This window comes from Dermacentor andersoni, chromosome 6, assembly GCF_023375885.2.
Source record: "Dermacentor andersoni chromosome 6, qqDerAnde1_hic_scaffold, whole genome shotgun sequence".
Lineage (NCBI taxonomy): Eukaryota > Metazoa > Arthropoda > Arachnida > Ixodida > Ixodidae > Dermacentor > Dermacentor andersoni.
Window position 1 is genome coordinate 25,382,891 of NC_092819.1, and position 21,054 is coordinate 25,403,944.

Genomic DNA, 21,054 nt, shown 5'->3' on the forward strand with positions numbered 1-21,054 from the left:
GCTCAGCACCGACAAAGCACTCCAACTGGCTCCCCGGCCGTCTCGATCACGCGCGCACGGCGGGGGCAAGCCTCGCCGTGCGCGCGTGATCGAGGCGGCCGTGCTGGCTCCAAGCCGCTTCGTGTGTACGCCGCTACGTTCAAATGGCGCCCTCGGCGCAACCGATGTGGGCAGCTGTCGTACGCAGCAGTCTGGTACGCCGATCGCGCCGCCGCTATCTTCGAGAGTGTTGCGGGAAAGCTCGCCTCCTGTCAACAGAGCGCACTTGGTCTGGGGCGGCGGAGTTCGATATATCCATTTTACATCCGGCCCCGTTCGAAATAAAGAATTAAAAATGCATGTGATTTTCCACGTGATATAGAAATTGTTCGATATACGCAATAATTCGATATATCCGTGTTCGTTATATCGAGGTTTGACTGTATACGTTTTTTTTTCTCGTAGCCCTAATGCATAAGCTGAAACTCGGAAGTCGACTCATCGTTATAAATAATATATCGTTATATGTGGTATCGTTATAAGTGGACTGCACTGTAAATAGCTGCCCGCTGTGGCTGTTTCACCGCAATATTTGTTCGCCCGTCTTATGTGAAAACGCCGGTGCGCACTAACGTTTTCATTTTGGTACCAGGAAATCTTCTCCGGTGTTGTTGCACGCAGCATTCACAGCTATTACCGCAAATCCTGTTTCAATAAGCAATCTTTGCCTATCTGTTTCACAACATGTGGTGCTGTCGGAAGCGTAGTGCACGCTTTTAATAGGTGATAACTGAAATGCGTCGCCATTCCTTGCTGCAGACTGCGATTGTGAACATTTTCCGTCTGCTAAATCCCATGTCAACAAGAAAATGCACGAGGCGTGGGGGATCAAGAACCACATATATAGCTGCCTGTCTCGCATGAAAACGACGACACGCACTGTTTCATATTTTGGTACCAGCAAATCTCCGCCCGGGTCGTCGCATGCCCCATTCACAGCTATCGCCATCAGACGTATTGCAGTAAGCATCTTCACCTATCTGTTTTACAGGGCTTAGTGCGTAGAACCATATGTAGCGAACTGCATGCTTTTAGTAGGTGATAATCCTAATGCGCCATCGTTCCCTGCTGTAGATTGCGCGATGTGGCTATCACGTTTCACTACGGTGGCATCTAGCGTCACCCACCAGCTCAATTTCGTTTCGGTTTCTCGTCACCCTCTTAAAACAACATGCCATAGGAAAACAACAAAATGTGTCTTGGGCCGCCGGAGCACCACCAGCTCGACGCGTGTCAGCATCTCGTGCCACAACGATCCGTGCGAGCATTCGCATTACGTAGATGTCAACAATCGTTGAGCTTGTCAAATTTTTCTGGTTTCTTCGGAACGCACGTTTTCTTGGTTAGCACGTTTTTTTTCTAGGGGTTTTTTCCAAAATGTATGAACGTGGTTCTACTGTATTAGGTAAAGTTACATCAGGGTGGATCCTGTACCATAAGTTTGTCTGTGTGCACTCAGCATTTCAGTTCTTTAATTAAATGTTGAAATAGTGGTAGACTCTGAAGAAATTATTGTTTTGATCATCCTTAGGCATTTGCGCATTTGTTTTGAGTTGTCATGGTTCTTCAGTGTCACTTGCCAGGTTCAGGCAAGAAAACACGCTGCAGAAAAAGTGTGTTGCTACACTGAACATTGTGCACTGGTAGATACTGCATTGTAATCCGTGATAAGTGACTGCATGTGAAGTAGCCTAAGAGCAAAATGCAGTCTAAATCTCTGCCTCTTCGGTGCTGGCTTATAATTGTGGTTCATACTACAGGGCACCACATTTCCGAGGCCACCAGCAACATGACAGCCATGAGCTTCTGCGCCATCTGCTTGAAGGAGTGCGCACCGAAGAAGTCAAGGTGGGTCGTGGTGTCTACCGACTGGTTATCTCTTGTATTTTCAGCCTCCTTTGTCATAAGGCGTCTTCATAACAGATATTCAAAATTAATAGAATTCTGAGGCCTCGCATACCAAAGACACGATCTGATTACGAGGCACACTAAAGTGAGGTACCGAGGAATCTTGACCATCTGGGGTTCTTTAGCATGCACCCGAATTTAAATACACAAGCGTTTTTTAATGCGGCCAGCCCTGACGGGATTGAACCTACGACCTGAGCTCAGCGACATCGTCACTGAGCTACTGCCGTGGGTTCGTAACAGATGTGGAACTGGGATTTAAAAAAGAAAGAAAAAAGAGATAAAAGAATAAAAGCACGGAAAAGTGGACACATTAGATTGAAAATCTTTATTCATATCTCATTTTTGCTTCCTTGGAAAAAAAAAGAAGGTAAGCAGACGACTTGAAGAGATGTGAGTTTGTGTGTGCTGACCTGCTCATCATTGTTTATTCACATGCAAGAGTGGCAGATGACACAAAGACACATTTTCCCCTATGCTGGTAACTTGCACCTAGCCTCATTTTATTATTTCTTTTTACTGGTAGGTAGCAACTGTGAGTCTCACCACCTCTTTCAGATGCTGCGGTCTAGATTGGCATATTGCCCACATCAAAGAAAATCAGCGTTGCCATTGGTCAGAGGCCCATGCTGAAACTTAAACCGCTCGTCCTTGACTTTACACCCGTCTATGTGGCTTCTTCACATCATATACAAGTGACTGAAACATTCGGCGCTCAGATTGGCTTCTCAGTTTAGCTTTCGACTAATGTTTAAAGAATGAAGCAAATGCTCTTGCTCAGTGAAGTATTTAAGGTGGCCTGGTGCTTCTCAGGGTCGATTTATCTTTGGTCTTGGTAGTTTTTGAGCATGAACTAGCATGAATATGTGGATGATAAGTGCACATTCCTTTTGACTTTGCGATATCAAACAGCATTCAAGTGGTCTAGCAGCACCTTTTTATTGCGACGACCATATCATGGCAGCTGCTTCGTGGTTGCTGATCTATTGAACTTTGGCATTGATTGTGGAACAAAAATGCTCTTCTGACGCATCAGCGGTCTCAGACCATGACTGGCAGATAAGGTCGCGTTCTCCAGTTACTATTTCAAGCACCCTCCAATGCTGTGATACACAGATAGCTTGTGGAAAATTTTTATATCGTGATACAGTAGACTCATTAAAAGGCAAATGTAAAAGAAACGTGGGGAAATTCGATTGAATTGTAAAAGAGTATCAGAATACCTCAGTCATTCAGAGAATTTGTCTTGACTTAGTTTATCTTAAAGGGAATGACATATACGGATTGGATTGCAGCAAACTAGATTGAGTTGGGTTTATTTTCTGGATTAAGATACGTGCACCCTTGGTTGTACTGTTGGGTGGGAACTGTTGCTGGAGGCCCGCTGTCCGAGTGGCTTTTCTCTCCTCCTCAACTGTCCTCGAGTTGTGTGCTAGTCAGAGTGCACTGCGTTGGACTACAGATGCTGTTTTTATCTGTCTTCTTGCATTCCTCCATCTGTTGTGGTTTGTACATAACATACCACAGGAAAGTTCGGTGCCGCTGTGAGATAACCACAGCAGCACTGAATGACCTGTCCTTTCCCACCATAACACCTTGTTAGGTGGGAAACTCTTAAGACTTTGTTATTGAGACACCTTGTTTTTGTTCCCCGTCGAGCTGAAGAGGAAGAGAGGATGTTGGCCGCATGATGCTTAAAACAAAGCGGATTATAGTGGAATAATGTCAGTCAGACTGGCAAGTTTAGCGACACCTTGAATGAGTACATTTCACCTTAACAAATGCTAGTTTTAACAGTGCGCTGCTTGATGGAAAAGGAAAGTGTCATTTGGAGTTGGTGGCAGCGTTGATCGGTAAATCAGGCGGTGTGTTATGCATTTGTTATTTTAGCAATATTTGCAAAATAACATTAAAATAATAAATCGTCACGAGTGAAGACAGGACGGCTTTGCATCTAACGCCCGAGTGATGTGTTGTGCATTTGAAAGTGCTCAGAATAACAAAGTATCTGTGCCAATAAAACTGGACTGCTTTCACTGGTACAAGAATGGCAGTTTCTATAAGTTGAGACGGTTATAACATGTGAAATCACATAACTGGTTTCAGAATTTGTGCCGGCATTTGCAGTGATTCTTATTTTTTGACATGAAAAATGTTTTGTCAGGGGGGGGTCAGTTGTTAAAACCTGTTATACTAATATCGCTACCTTTGCAACGGCACTACCTATGCGGCTTACTTTAGAATCATTGTGTAGAGGGAAGAAGCCATTGCTCGATAACAGATGTCACACGCACCGATGGTGCCATTGTCACGCCATGCATGATATAATCGAGTTTAAATTTAGCCTCTCGCTTCATGTTCAGAGAGATATAGCTTGGCAGTACACTCGTCAGTCCTAGCAGGAGTGGTCGCGTTTGAGAGAGCTCACTCAGTCATAGTAGGTATAATGCATCAAACTGAAAACTGTGCTCATTAGGAATTATAAGGCTTACAGGTGTTCCCTTTGTTGCAGAAATCTCACATTACAAACCCCCCCGTGTTCAACACATAGCGTCCAGAAATAGTGTGAAAAAACTCTGGCCACAAGACAGAGGTATCAAATTTCTTTGACCACTGCAGAACGATAGAAAGCGCAAGTGCAGGAGCTTGAGATAAAAGCAGAAGCTCCACCCATCTACAAGTGTGCCAGGCTTGAGCGGTGGAGGGTAGTCTCGGGCACCACCATTAGGGGAATTGTTTCTTTACCCTAGTGGCCAAAACCCTCTGCAAAACAAACAGGCAATTGCAAGATTAAACCGTAGGATCCCTGTAACATATGTTAGTCACATGAGCTTTTTAATGTGTGAATTAATGTAATTTGTGTATTTAGTTACTGTCATTTCTGTGTCCTAGTGCCCGTACACCATCTGCAGCACGCACAAGACGTTTCACTTATGCCACTACAGCTGTGTCCCTCACAAAGCCGACCCAAATTTTTCATTTTCAAAGTGCTGCTATCGAGGCTATACACCTGGATGCAGCAAATTGAGTTTGAAGAATGCACTTGCTGGCAAGTTCATTCTACAGCTAGTGTCACTAAACCTTTCCATGCGACAGCCTGCAAATGACAATAATGGCAAAGTGCACTCTCTCAAACTTTCACCCTGGATTGCTATATTGAGTTCTGCAACACAGCGAGTTGCGCAGTGTTGATGTGATTTGGTCTCATTTTTTTTTAATGAACTGCAGCGGTTATATGTATTAGAGCTGTATTGCATACCACGTAAGCCTGGCTTGAAATTCTACTGGTGAGCAGTTGTTGGTTAGCTTTCAGCACCTTCTTGTTCTGTTTTTACAGCGGCAGAAACAAGCGGTGTTGCAAGCTTTTGGACTGAGCAGCAAGGTGGACCCAAACAAAGTTGAGCCAGACACCAAGGCGAAGATCCAGGGTGAGTTGAACTGTGGTGGAAATTGTTTGGAAACTTTGTCCCCTGTATGCATGATGGGAGAATGATTGTGCCCACATCAAAAACTTCACCTAGCCGACATTGTTGTGCACATTTCATGTGCCCTAATGCAAAGATGTGCTATTGTGTATAGACCGTGGACTATATATGGTGCTATACTGTCAGCACTGAAAGAAGAGATTCATACAACAGCTACAGAATATAGCAGGTTTTTGTTGGTTAAGCTGTACGACAAGATCGCAGCCACATATTTTGTGTGACTAACGATCATGTGTTGCTTATTTTTGATAAGCACATTTCACCTGTTTATAACTACGCTGTTTCTTTTAGAGGGCTGGTCTGCTTAGATGTGTTTTACTCTTGTGTGATCCTGGTGGTGTATCAAAGCCTATGTAGATTTCCCATTATAGTCTCATGTCATAGCAGAGGATTCTGTGGAATGATGCATTTAGGAATAAATTAGCAGGAATCTGACTGGGTTGATTACTGGAGGTAATCCGAGACAGACAAGAAAGAAGAGATCTTTGCCTTGCTGCTGGATTAAGATCCTCGGTAACACCTTGCCAAGATTGCAGTATAGTGAAACGTCATTACTACGGACACCACATTAACAAACTTTTCAGATTAATGACCTTTTCAGAAATCCCCTGCTGACCAGTACTACGAACTCCGGAATACCATACTTTTCAGAATAACGATTGTTATTTAGTTTCCCTGTGATATTCCAAAATCTGGGGATTCTTAGATTTCTGTGTATCCTTCACGGCAGCCGAAACAGTAGGCCAGCAGACGACAAAGCGCAGAGAGCGAACGTCGCGGTGCATGGGTTTGGAAAACCTGAGACGGCACCCGTGAAAAAAAGAATGTGGGTGAGTGGAGGTGACGACGCATCAGGTTTTGCGAGCATGTGCTCCGCCCAGAGAAGTGTCGCCTAGCAACGAAGGCGTGTATCTTCCTTCTTTCTACGTGCGCCTCTTTCTTTCGTGCTTCAGTTTGCGGCCGTACTAGCTACGCGCATGGGGAAATGTAACCTCCGTACTCAAGGGGATGCCACACGGTCGCACTTTGCATTTTCCAGATGGCGTTATTTACATGTGCGTGCTTTGACGTAGTTCAGGCGTCTGCCTCAAGCGAGACAATTGCAGTGTCCAAGGCAAGAAATGTGAAAGCAAAACAAAAAGCAAGAAACATTGCGCTTTGGAGGCGACATGGAGCTACCGTTTTGTCAGTAGTTTTCATGGCATCAGCGTATTATCACTCTTATTATATGGTACTTCGGTGGTGCGTGGCGGTGGAATCTATGGAAAATAGCACAGCGCATGCTGAGAGCCAACGGCTCTCAGCATTTGTGGATAGCAGTTTTTGTGGATAGCTCATATGGTGACAACTTATGAACTGATGGGTTGATGGGCAGAATGGTTAATTTTGGGGCTTTTACTCCAACAAACTTTCAGAATAATGAACTATTTACCACGGTCCCCTGAAGTTTACTATATTGAGATTTTACTGTATTAACTAAACGTGCTTTGAATGTGTATATATGGTAAAATGGCTATGCTCTTTGACGCTAGCTTGATCCCTCCTTCCCTCCCCTCAGTCATGTGGGCCCTTCACAGTGCATTGTAAACCACGGCAGCTACTTTTAGCCATCCTGCAGAAGCAACTGGAGAAAGATCAAAGTGAGAGTGCATGAGTTGTGAAACAGTAGTTTCATTCACAGAGCTTGTGTGCCTTCCCTTGTTGCAGCCTACAAGAAAGCCGTGGCTCGTACGCCACTAGATGACATATTTGGCGGAATCCTGCTCAGCACCATTGTCTGCCAGCAGTGTGGCAAAGTAAGCAGTATCCTTGCCATCTGTCTATGTTCTGATTACTTTCATCCGCTGCATGCAATTCAACTTGGAAACATGTAAAAGCACTTTTTTACTTTGGTTTAAATGCACGTTAACCCCAGATGATTGAATTTAACCAGCCCTCGACTATTGGGCCTAGGTGTTGCTCTGGGTGTTAGTTATGCTTTCAGGTCGGTCTCCCACGGCTTACCAACACTGATGTACTGGTGAATCTGAATCGGTCATAAGGACTATATCAGTTAAACAGTATTTATCAGAGATGTGCTTGTGCTTATTCTCCTGGATGAGGAATGCCGTTTTAATAAGATACGATGCTTTCGGGATGCTTTGCAGGTGTCTCGCAGAGAAGAGACTTTCCAGGACCTGTCCTTGCCCATCCCCGAGGAGAAGACACCCCGGGGAAGTGCAGGGGCACACAGCACACCACGGGGCAAAGGGGCACGGCGGAAGGCACTCGAGGGTGGCAGCAGCGCCACCACAGCAAGGACGCCCAACAGAGAGGCCTTGAGTGGGGGCAGCATTGACCCAACGGAGGCCGATGAGGAAGACAACGGGTCACCTGGCGAGGAGCAGCTGACAGCACAGATGTCGAGCCTCCACTTGCACGAGCCAGCAGCCACCAAGGGCCCCGCTGAGGGATCGTTGGAGGCTTGCCTGAGAAGCTTCACAGCACCAGAATTGCTCGCCGGTAGGTTCTAGAAAACTGAATACAACAAAGGGAAGGGACTGTTAGATGAATGAAAGCTTCGTTTCTGCTTAGTCCACCTACTTGCTTTTAATGAGTAGAGAAGAAAGACAACTGGATCAGCTTGGCATTTGTAAATTGACTAGTTTGAACCAACATTTGACCCTCGCAGTGGCATAGTGGCCATGGCATTGTTCTGCTGAGCACAAAGTTGCAGGTTTGATTCCCAGATGCTGCGGGAATATTCTGATGGGCCCAGAGCTTTGGATGCAGGGTGTCTACCAACCGGGGAAAACCAGGAATTCTCTGGGATTTTGAGTGGTCTGGAAATACTCGGGGAAAACTCCAGGAATTTATGCTTCTGTCAGAGAAAATTAGCTGTAATTTTATTGAAAGGGAATGAAAATCGCGCTAGTGCTGGCTCGAGTAACAGAGAGGAATCGTAACAAATCGTGCTTGATGCCAGGTCGTCGGCTGGAGGAGTTGCCAGCCTACAGTCAACGACCGATTTTTCGGACACCCGAGTTTTAGGGACATGCCCGATAATTCGGACGGCTTCGCGGCACCACCACGTACCCCATAGAGTCAATGTATAAGAATGTGAAATTTCTGGCGCAATAGGCCTTCGCCATCCACTTTTCCAGACTTTTCGCTGTAACCACACGTCCGAAATGGCATTAATCAAAGCCACTACCGCTGGTATTTTGCTTATCTCGCCGCCTCGAACCGGCGAACTCGCATGCAGATCCGCTCGCAGCCATAGCCACCACGGCGGCAACGCTAGGCCAAGCTGCTTCGATGCTCGCTGTCAAGCTTTTTACCGTTCGGTGCCATGTTTTTTCATTGAAAGAATTTGCTGCTGTCAGCAATGACACCGACTCCGCCTCTGTAATCCTCGTGATTGGCTTCGAAACTCGGAGAGCACGGCATGTTGCAAAATGCCGGTTCCCGAAAGTCAGCTTCGCCTCGATACAGAAATGTTAGTGAATCATACGCAAACTATTGCTGTGAAGCTTAACAAGCGTCGAAGGGGGCAATTGTCACGGGACACATTATGTATTCCTTATTTATACGCGCATGCACCCGTCGTCTCCTGTCACAGTATGAGCACCGATATGCCCTACAAGCGTGTTGGCAGGCCTTCAGAACTTTTTGGGACGTGTCTGTGGGGATCTGGGCCCTTAAGGGCAGACATGCATTTATTTTTTCAGACTGCCTAATTTTTCGGACGTTTTCGCCGGGCTCTAGTGAATCCGAAAAATCAGGTGTTTAATCGGACAACTGACCAAGAGGATGCTTCAAATGCTCCGTGGGGGAACACACGGCAGAAGGAGGATGAGAACAGAAAGGACCTAGGCATTTTAGGATGGCCGGATAGGAGGCATGCCGCTGCTTCTTCGAAGGAGCTTGAGCTCAAAAAGCAAAGTGTTGGCTGATGCAGGGACACAGGTGTCCCTATCTAAACCAAAATGAACTCTTTAAAGCAGTGAAACGCAACACTGCGGTGCTGTGCACGGGCTGAGAGTATGTCAGGGCAATTGAGGTTGACTTACCAACTGTTGAGAGAGAATCTCACTTGTGGCAAAGTTCAGGCATCATACCAATGAGCTTCCTATCAGTTGATAGAAATATGTCATATTCGGAAATATTTGCTTGTGTATGCATCTCTTTTTATTCGTATTTGAAAACGTTTGACTCGATTTGCAATGGGCTTTACTATTTTTTTTTCGAAGATATGTTATTTGCTGTGCATTTTAGTAACCACTCCCTGTTGTTTACTTTTTGAATAAAATAAACACTGCTCCTTACTATTCAAACTGAATTAGGTTGTTCTATTTTTAACATGCGCACTAGAGAGTGACAGCATCTGGCGACATGGTGTCAGCCTGTCTTGACATAAAACAAACTTCTGTGTCACTCAGGGAATTTTGCAAAGGCACTCGGGGAAAACCTGGAAAACTCAGGGAAATTGAAAAAGTCAACCTGGTAGACACCTTGGGATGCTTGTCGTAACTAGATTCCAGGTGGTTGAAGTTAGTTTGGAGTCTTCCACTACAGCATCCCTTGTAGCCCCTGCATTGCTTTGATAAGAGAAACCCCATCAATCAGCCAAAAGGACATTTGTATAGAGAAAGTGATCTGCTTTTCGTGCACCCTTAAAGGTAAGAAAATGAGAGCCCGGCTTGTTCCATTCTGCCATCTACGCTGTGGCAGGGAATGGTGTGGAACTGTCCGTTTTACATTGGTGTAACTTAACCGACTAAAGCACACAACTGAACTGACTAAAGCAGACAAACTGAAGTTAGTCACTTAGACATCTGCTTGTCGAATTTGCCGATAATGTTAGGGATAACTACACAAAAACTGTTATTAAGCACATTGGAAGAGCGGAAGATAAGGCCCTTACCTGGATTTCTTTCAGCTGTGGCCCACTGCAAACTATGCCTTTTCTTTTTCTTTAATGCTCTTCAATACATTGAACAGTGGAGCAATATTGGAATTTCGTTCTTGTAATGCAGTTTAATACAACATGACAAAATGGAAGGAAACACGAAATAATGATAATACTAGAGAGCTTTAGCAGAGAGCTTATGGTCTGCTGTGCTCAGACTGGTGTATTCTAGCAATTTACGTGCAGTCATTCAGTGGAAACGATAGTGCATGTGTGCGCAATGCTAATGCCTGCACCAGAACGTACATTTACACAGCCAGTTGAGGGAAAGTCCATCCACTTGGCTTCTTTGTCGTTTTGCTCATCGCTCGCTCAAGAACGCTAAATGAATGGAAGTTCCCTATGATGCTTCAATGCATTAAATGTGAGTGGAGTGTACACTATGCTCAGCTAAAGCTGTCTAATGGCCCAGATCAAAAGCAAAGTCTACTACTAAAGGTGTGAGGGCTTCCAAAAATTTAGATAAATTGGTAAAAACTATTTTCTCACAAACATAGGTGGGCTAGCTGGTAATGCATTATAATTAGGGTTGTTTGTTTTCGGGTTTTATGCTTTTTTAAAATATGGGGGTAAAAATCGGGTGCTATTCTTCAAACTGATAATCGGGAAGAAATCAGGTTTTTTTGTGAAACCATTCCAAAATATGTTCTCTTTCGGGTTAAATCTACAGGTGTGCGAAGTAATACACTCAGTTTATTTTTTCAGCGTGTATCACAGGCTTAACTCTAATGCGTTAAAATGGGTGTTCATTTCAAACTGGTAGTCGGGAAGGACATCAGGGTTTTCTAGGAAATACTCTCCGCAATTGGGCATTTGTTTACAAATGAATCAGTAATGATGACAGTAAAGAGCATTGGTAACTTCTAAGAAATGCCCCGCAGGGGTGTCAGCGTCAGCAGGCATTTTGTGTGTGTTGCGACACCACGTACCAGAGCACACGAGGGTTGGACCCTCCCACGTGTAGCTGTTTCCGGGGAAAGGGGGATTCTGGGGGTTGAGCCGATGCCGGGTGTTTGGACCTTTAATGCCCCTTGGCGGAGGCAACACATCCCTTTGGCCTCGGCTTCATGTGGACGGCATCTCCGGACTGACCCACCCGGGGGAAATTGGTAGTTGCCTTTTCCTGTCTCTCTCTCCCTCCAACCTTCGTCTTTCTCTCACTTTCCATCTTTCCTGTCTTCTCCTGGCTTCCCATACTTCCATTTTTCCAGGCAGCAAGGGTTAACCTTGTGTGAATAGCCAACCTAGGTTATTTCATATTTGGTTATAGTGACAACGTGCAGCTGGCATTTGCAGGACCTGTTTGTGCAGTCCCTGTAGCATCCCGTTGTAGGATGCATCCCCCCTCTCCCCCCTTCCTGATCGCCCTCAGAAAAGAGGGCGTACCGAAGATGCATTCCAGTTCTTTGGACGTCAAAGATTGCACTTCCCACGATTCCACATCATTCACTCGGAAAAATCAGATGAACAAGTGCGAACAATCTTCCCATTTCTAGTTTCCAAGCCCTTAACTGAGGCTCTTGGTCCAGGCTACAAAGCATCACGGATGGCAAGTGGTGATCTCCTCTTGGAGCTTGGAGAAAAAGCCTATGAGGCTTTTTCTTTCAAGGAACCCGTATGGGTTTTCTTTGTAGCAATTGCTACGAATGGGTGGATGTCTGGTTTTCTCTTTAATAATTACTACTCTCCACCTTGCGGGTTTCCGCAGCACTATTACGTCAAACTCTTGCCTTTGCTTCGAGTTGTTGACAAATTCAACTTCGCCCTGCCATCTGCTATCCGCCTTGTTAGCTCAGATGGTAGAGTGGCTGCCCTGGAAAGGCGGTGGTCCTGGGTTCGAGTCCTGAACCAGGACGAATGTTCCTTCAACTACGAGACTTTTTCTTTCGAGGAACCCGTATGGATTTCCTTTGTAGCAATTGCTACCAACAGGTGGATGTCTGATTTTCCCTTTAATAATCCATGTTTTAAGGCTGTTAACGACAGAATGTGTGCTACACATTTCCATAATCGTCCCTCTGTAAGACAGCCTTTCTCGCTGTGTGTGAGGGAGCTTAGCGATGAAATGCATGTCCCACTCCTCGAGCATCGCTTAATGCGCCTAACCAAGCTGTTACCTCCTTGGGAGTGGCAGGTGGTGGAATGTGACGTATCCTTTCTAGAAGTTACAAAGCACACTTCAGAGGTCAAAATCCGAATGTATTTCCTAGAAATCTAGTACAAGCACTCCTGCACAGAGTCCTACACAGACGCTTCCAAGACACATGCCGGGGTGTCCTATGCAGCCGTCGGTCCATCCTTGTCGGAATCCGATGTACTGCATCTGGAAACAAGTATCTTTAAGGCCTAGGCCTACACACTATTCTCGGCTGTGAAGCACATAAGGAAATCAAAACTCCAAAAAGCAGTAATATAGACTCCCAAAGTGTTGTGAAGACCTTGATGTCACTCTGTAAGCATAAAAATCCCATACTTATTGAGCTCTATTCCGACCTGTGTAAAGCGTATCTATCTAAACAGCGTATCATTATATAAACAGCGTATCACCTGGCCATAGGGGAATTGAGCGTAACATTCTGGCGGACCAGATGGCCATGTCAATTGCATCACATGCCGTTAATCACACCACTGCTGTCCTTGTCACAGATCTGAAGCCTTTCTTATGAAAGAAACTGCGAAACCACTGGCAACACATGTGGGATTCAGAAATAAATAATAAACTGCGCGTGATAAAGCCACAGTTAGATTTTTGGCCTTCCGCAACAAAATCACGGTGAACAGATGTTTTATTCTGTCGTCTCAGAATAGGACACACATTTGGGACCCATAATTTCCTACTTGTTGAAAATGAACATCCAACCTGTGGTAGATGTGGTGAGAGGCTGACCGTCCTCCACGTCCTCCTGGAGTGTCGGGAAGCCGAAGCTGAGAGGAAGAAACATTTTCCTCTTGCATACCGTTATTGCATCCCTCTTCACCTGGCTATTGTTTCTTGGGAAAGAACCGCTTTTTAACGCCAAAGCAGTCCTCGATTTCTTGAATGATCTTGTCCTACATGTAATAAGCCCATTAAATTCGCAGTGCATCCTCTTTCCAGAGGATGCACAGAGGTTACCCTCCATAGCAGATGCCTCCAGGCCCTTGTGTTTCAAGGGCTCTAATGAGGCAGTAGTGCTATAGCCAATTTTAGCATCAGACATATTTTGTATATCACATCATTCTCTCGCAGTGCATCTTAATGCTCATAGTTCCCATCATTCGTCATCACCATAATCTTATTACACATAGATTTTACGCACTTTTAGCGTCTATTTTTAAGGCCCCTTTACAGCCACGTCGCATGTACTTCATAGAAATCATAACTCCACTGCAAACTCATTTAACACTGGCATGGCGCTCTTTGGCCATACCTGGCCCTTGTGCCACTAAACGTCACACATTGATACTTTTAAGAAATGGAACATTTTATTTACGAAAAGCTGGTCATCGCTTTTTACATACCCTCGTTTACATACATTATCATCTGCATGCACAACATGTCAGTCTCCATTCGAGACCTGTCCGGCCGTTGAACGTATCTCAGCTGGGAGAAAGTTCTCTGTACATCACAGCTTCCATTAGCTAGGCACCACAGTGTCAATGTAGCATTTGCCAGCCTGGGGTAGCGAGTGGTGGAGTCATTCCAATACTCAATGAGTTCGACAGCTGTGTATGCGGGGCTTGCTTCTAGCAAGTACTGGTCGAACTCGTCGTGAAGTGAATCTACATCGTTGATTACGGACATGAGGAGAGGTCGGCAGTCACCAAATGACTGCCCCAACAGACGCTTCTGAAGTGGATCCAGGACGGCTCCCAACTTCCACAAAGTTAGCTGGTTTTCATCTTTGTCTGAGATGCTCCGTTCAACAGTGAAGTGTCATTTTGTGGCGAGTTTCGTGCAGAACTCTTCACATGTTTTTACTAATGTGGCGCTGTTCTTGGGTAACATAGACAAAACAGCTCTGGCCTGATTGCTTTTACCGATCATCGTTGAAAGCCCGCTGACAGTCTGCTGCAGCTTGACGTTTACCAGGTGATCGAAGCAGGGCATCAGAAGTTTTCTGCTTTCAAGCATTTTCTGGGCGTCTAAAAATAGGCCGAGTGTGTCTCTCATCAGGATTGCCTTCGCATAAACAACTTCTTTTTCAGAAAGTATCACTCGAATAGCTTCCGCTTTGCTGCTATCATTCAAGATTTCAGCAAGTTCCATTAACGAGCTCCACATTTCTATGAAAACCACAAGCGCTTTGTAGAAGCGTTGCCATCTATTCGGGACCACAGAAGGTGGCTTCTTAACATCAGGTCTAAAGAGGCTATTAGAAGTACAAATTTCGGTGTACTTTTGGTAGAGCTTGTTAGCGTGCTTAAGTAACGCTCCAAACTTGATCACTATGGATCGAACTGTTGACATGCATGGTAAAGAAATGGCTCGGTCAAGACTCGCATGAATCAGGTGTGCTGAATCTTTCAAATGCAAGATTTGGATCCCTTCAGTTTGACAGATTTCACATACCATTTTTCGCATGTGCTCTGCTGAGTCTCTGGCTACAGCCACAACGCCTTTCCACGTCTTGCCTACAGTCAGGAAAGCCTTGCAGACTACGCTGGCCACCGTGTAGCTGTTTGAAGCATTCACTCTGTCGACGTCGACCAAAACAGCCTGCTTTTTCACGGTTTTTTGGCTATAGTAGCACAGGAGAGTGTTGATAGTAGGCACTGCAGTGATGTTTGGGGATTCGATGATGACACTCACTTTCACACCTCGCACATCATCGTGAATTTTCACCATGTTCTTTCAGGTATTTCAGCCGAAGTCTTTGTCCTGTTGGCATGGTCATCGCGACCTTGCAGTATTTGCGTACGAAGACCCCCAGAGGTCCATCTGCCTGTGCATGCTGATACTGCTGTATGCTAGGGCACGAACAAAGTCACGGATTACGCCGTCCGCTCGAGTTTCTTTCGCATGTTGTCTACAGGACATATCAAAGAGCGTCTGCTGAGATGTTCCCGCCTTCTTAGCTTCCTAGCTCGACATCTTGAACTTCTTAAGACGAAATGACGCTAGATGCACGCGAATTCAGTCGTAGGGCTTCATTGCTGGATTGGTGACCATCTCGGTGTTACAATATTTGCACACTAATACGCGGCTGCCTTCACTGTCTTTCGTTGTGATCTGGAGATCTTCATGCTCTTTACACCAGTTGTACAGTGTCTTTCGTTTTCTTCCCATCTCCACGCTGAATTTTCTTGTGTGCCACGTACTGGAGCCTTATGCTCACGACGGTGGCTTTGCGCTCACCAGTTGCCCCTGGTAATGGGAGGTGACGATGGTGATTAGGTGTCTCATTGGCTAGAGTTCGCACTCCAAACCAATCCGATGCATCATTCACTTCATCGCCAGTTCCTTCTCTCCAGGTGGCTGGCAAGTTCTTTGTTCGAGCTTGTACTGGTCGCAGCAGTTAGCAGTGCTTTGAATTTGTCGAGAAAACCTGTAAGAAAACCTGAGACCAACCTCCTATCGTTTGCTGGTCACATTCTCTCGTTTGTCTTGCCTCCCCCCGCCGCACTAAAATGTGATCCTTTCATGAAGTCCTTCGAATAGGAACAATGCCACCATTCTCGGAATCTTGCTGTTCCTGTTAAGACAGAATTTTGAGTTCAATGGCTTCTTTCCCTTATTTTGTGGGCAGTCGAAAGAAGATATCGCAAGCTGCGTGAAGCGCAGGGGATGCAGAAATCTACATGGCTCTCAACAAGGCCATCCAACTAGCGCGTCTAACTCAACGTAACGAAGGCTGGCTGAAGAAAAGTGATAATAGGCGTTGGGGCCCTCGCTGGTAAAAAACCCATGCACGAAACTTCTTCGTCGCTCAATCCCTCCCCTACCGACCTGTCACCCATTTCTTTCGCATGAAAGCCATGGAAGCAGGTGCACATACCCGAGACTGATCTGCAGTGAGCAAAGCGCTGTTTTCATTGCTTTTTTTTCTTCCTAAATTTGTTACTCCTTGACTGGCAGCCATGCGCTCGCAGCGTGGTAAGCCTCAAACGTGTTTGCCCCTTTCCTTTGCAAGCCTTTTTTTTTTTAGTGTGTGCATGTACGAACTCACAGTGACCTGTCGAGAAAGTGGGGATAAAAAAGTGCCAGCGCTATAAAGCAATATCTACTCTCCAAGCAGCAGGGTGAGAAAGCACCCGTTTGTTTATATTGCGCGGGGCGCCCGCAGAGAACAGCGGACTGTTAGCGGGTGTTTGTGCAGGTCACTATTGGGAAGGTCCATTCAGGAAGAAATTGGGAACAACCAGATTCTCCTGAAACTTTCATGTTTATTTTAAAACAGCGCCAAAAAAACACGGACAAGGGAGGACACAGGACGAGCGCTCGTCCTGTGTCCTCCCTTGTCCGTGTATTTTTTGGCGCTGTTTTAAATATGAATGATCTGTACCAACTAGCTCGCACCCAAACCCTTCAGACTCCTGAAACATGTTTGGGTTGTAAAAATTGGGTAAAATCAGATTTTACCCAAAAACAAACAACCCTAACTATAATAAAACTTAGACTGCTAAAAACAAACAGGACATAGAAAAAGAAACGCACACCACACACCTCACGAGTGCATGTGGTGTGTGTTTCTTTTTCTACGTCCTGTATGTTGTTAATGCTCTGTTAATGCTGTTAAGTTCTTATTATAACTATTTTTTCGTTTTGTCCCAGAGAAGAAAGCTGAAAAAAAGAACAAAGGGATCCAAATGTACCCAATAAAATTGAGTGATGTCGATTCCGTGAGAGATCAAAACAGGTGGTATGCTTGAAATTTTTTATTTTCTGATAATTTTACACATTATCCACATGTGACTAAACAGTGCTAAACTGCTACTTGTTTTTAAGGAAAGCTATCGGTATATTTCCGGTACAAATAGAAGTAAAAGGGAAGTAGCTCACAGCATTTTCTGTATTTGTGAACAAAGTTACTTCTAAAAAAAAATTTACGAAAACGAAATGTTCATGATTGAAAAAATGCTGCTTAGAACGGAGACTGTGTTCTTGCTAAGTCTCCATGTTTAGTAGCGCATTTTCCATCATGCATTCCGAGAACTGCAGAATAATATTATGAAAAACATGTTGCATCATTTTTTAATGGAACACTGTTACAAATGTTATATTATTGTGCTTTGAGAGTGGTACATAGTACAGAAATGAGCATTTCTGGTGAAAATATAACACAAGGACATGCCTCCATCTCTTCTGAGCCCTGGTCAACAGCAAGAATAAAGTATTTGCAGTCGGTGGAAAATGCTTTTGGAAAGAAAGAAATATTTAAACGAAATGCACTCGTGTAGTTCGACTTCAGTTCACACACGACAGGTAAATCATAATGCGTATTGAATGCCTTTCTACAACTAAGACTGGCATACTGCATATACTCATTTAAGAGCAGCATCTTTCTTTTTTCGCAAACTTGACAAGGCGCTCTCTTACATAGGGGCGGGCAATCTTGTGACAATTTTTCTGGTCATGCATAATACCAGTCAGTCCTCCGTACGAAAAGAGTGAACGCTGTTGTTTTCATAAGGCATTAATTTCTTCACTCAGCTAGCACAACGAACTATCCCGAGCGCAGGTTACAACTTTCCGCCTGCTACAAACCAATACTTACCCCTCGTTACAACTTTATAACAAGATCTACCCAGACATTTACCCCAATCCCACGTGCCATATTTGCAAGACACAGCCAGCCACACTTCCACACATGCTTTGGGACTGTACACACCAATACCCCGACACTAACCCCACGACCCTCTCGTCGAGATGGCACGCTGCCCTGCGTAGCTCCAACCTTGACGACCAACTCTGGGCGACCCAGCAGGCCTGCGAGGCGGCGAAGAGGCAACACCTCGACGTCCCCACGTGGGAGGCCTAGGCCCAGCCACCATCTCTTGCTGGTTTCAATAAAGTTTATTCAGTCAGTCAGCTAGTACCCATCTAGTCCTCACCGCTGTCACTGAAACAGTCATCCTCAATGTGATGTTAAAGATTTTGACAATGATGTCTAAAGGCAGAGCATGCCATGCACTCAGACGCCAACAGCGTGTACACAAGCTGCAGCAATGCTCTGTTCAGTTGTCTGGTTGGCGTCCTGAGATAATATTTTTCAACATTACTTTTTAAATGTTAGGCTGCCGGGTTGGGGGTAAAGTTGTAGGAACTCTACCAAAGGTTGGTCGCATGTAAAAGGATGACACTTGGGTATGATGGTTGGGTAATGTACCATACATACTCGTGTAGTGGCCACACCCATGTAAAAACCGCACCCAGAACTTGGTAAAAAAAAAAATCTCCAAGAAAATACATTAAAAGATTACCCCTGTATAAGCCGCACCCTTTATTGTTGAGAAGGTTGGCTGTGTTATCTGTTGCATGTTGCAATTCTGAATCTTCTTTTTCTTCTTTAATTTGTGGCAAAACAAGGCAGCCTGCAGAGTTTTCGGTGCTTCAGGTAGCAAAAGCACAGCCTCGGAGATTTAGCGGCTGCCTCCAAGTCGCTGCCGTCGCTGGTCTGTGAGGCATCACCGTTTATTCTAGCCGGCAGGTGACGCACAACGGGAATAGCCAAGAATAGCCAGAACCAGTACAAACCAGTACATTGAAAATATTTACGAAAAAAAAAGATGTTGCACCTTTTTCTACATGTAATGGCTGCACCCCCGATTTTCACCCCAAATTCTGGAAAAAAACTTGTGCCAATTACACAACTATGTACGATATTTTAATTTTGTGCTCAAGTTCATGTTGAATTGAGACTAACGTTGACATTATCATGACACTGAGCACATGTGGCTGCATTTACGTGCGACAGCTGCAGCCTCTGCAGGAATTAAGCAAGCCAGCATATCATGATGTCAACACATCCAGCTCCCAGGGGCAGTATTCTACAAGTGTCTGCCTTTTAAACATATCCCTTTCATCTGGTGCTAAAGTTCTAATTTGCTGGGCTGGGTTACGCGTCAGAAGAAGACAGGTGCTCCCAGCCAATCAGTACACGAAATGGACATGTCCACTAGGCGCTCACTTGCAGAATACCCCCAGAGGTCTGAAACCGAAACTGGCTTGTATAAACAAGCATAGTTAATATATTGGGTGCTCTCACCCTTGCCTATATTTTTTCCAGTGTTTACAGAGTTTGAACATTCTATTTATGACAAAAGAGAGAGAGAGAGAAACCTGAAATGAGGTGTGTGTGTGTGTTGTGACATGCAGGGGCCAATGGTCTACACTGTGAGGGCTGCAAGTCTGCACGTGCAGCAGCAAGCCTGCAGCTGCAAGTGTTCAAGACCCCCCGTGTCCTGACACTCCACCTCAAGCGCTTCCAGCAGGGTGCTACATTGCGGAAGGTGCAGAAGCATGTGCCATTCCCCGTGGAGCTTGACCTGACACCATTCTGCTGCAGAGATGCAGAGGTGAGCGTGATGTTACTTCTAGGCCAGAGGAAAGCCAAGCTGCGTATTAAATAGACTGCCTTATTGTTGCGTGAAATTCTCGTAGCTTGGTGGCCCTCCTATCGAAGCAACTGACTTGGCATGCTTTTGAAATGCTTTAGCGTTTCAGTGGAGTGCCATTTGTATCTAGCTCAACGAGACTCCAAATCCCATTTCGGATGCCCATTAACACCCTACTTATGTCAAAGGGTATCAGCACTAACACACAATACTTGTACATTAGTCTACTTTGAAGAAGATGCACATTATATTTAATCCGATGACGTTAGTCTTGAAGAAAAGTTTGTGCACTATGAAGAGAAGACCCTCTTGGAGACTTCAATAGATATTCTTGCACTGTACATTATGTACTTGTTTTAGAGTGCAGCTCTTAGACGACAGTTCCTGCGGTGCACGTTGGGGTTCTCCCTCGGCGTAACCGAGCGAAAGCGAACACTGGAGCGCAGTGTGAAAAGAAAAGCTTAGTGCCGTGCAAGACTTGCAATGATCACTACGAGATGGTGCCAAAGGAGCGTGCGGTCGTCTGTTCACCAATGGCATACGGTGAGTGCGTCACACAATGCCATATATGGAAATGATGTGCTTCGTAATCGGAGGCCTGTCTACAGCGGCTGCTGCGAATCGCACCCACACCTCACCCACCAGTGCCTGTTGTGATCTCCCGATTAGCGAGGCAGTCACTTCACACTCTTCTATGTTTGAAATGTGCCGCACGAGACAGATTGTCCGCGCCAGCCAATATGTTGTGAAATGAAAACACGTATAGATTACGAAAAGGCATTTGATTCAGTCGAGATACTAGCAGTCATAGAGGCATTACAGAATGCTTACGTAAATACCTTGGAAAGTATCTACAGAGATTCCACAGCTACCTTAATTCTCCACAAGTATGAAGATACCTATAAAGAAAGGGGTCAGACAAGGAGACACAATATCTCCAATGTTATTCACTGCATGCTTGGAAGAAGTAGTCAAGCTATTAAACTGGGAAGGCTTAGGAGTAAGGATCAACGGCGAATACCTCAGCAACCTTAGATTTGCAGATGACATCATCCTGTTCAGCAACACTGGGGACGAGTGACAACAAATGATTGAGGACGTGAACAGAGAGAGTGTAAGAGTGGGGTTGAAGAT

The 21,054-nt window shown here is 45.2% G+C and overlaps 2 protein-coding genes across 2 annotated transcripts in view; one reads left to right on the forward strand and one right to left on the reverse strand.

Moving 5' to 3' along the window:
- RpL24 (ribosomal protein L24) overlaps positions 1-21,054 on the reverse strand; it is a 493,457-nt gene that overhangs the window by 422,918 nt on the left and 49,485 nt on the right. The gene's annotated exons all lie outside the window — the stretch shown is intronic.
- The window catches only part of LOC126521702 (ubiquitin carboxyl-terminal hydrolase 45-like), a 36,981-nt gene that overhangs the window by 13,008 nt on the left and 2,919 nt on the right, over positions 1-21,054 (forward strand). The window contains exons 7-11 of the mRNA XM_072288577.1: positions 1,800-1,887; positions 5,285-5,375; positions 7,140-7,228; positions 7,580-7,934; positions 19,682-19,881. Of these exons, the coding sequence (XP_072144678.1) occupies positions 1,800-1,887; positions 5,285-5,375; positions 7,140-7,228; positions 7,580-7,934; positions 19,682-19,881 (823 nt within the window). The remainder of the gene's footprint in view (positions 1-1,799; positions 1,888-5,284; positions 5,376-7,139; positions 7,229-7,579; positions 7,935-19,681; positions 19,882-21,054) is intronic.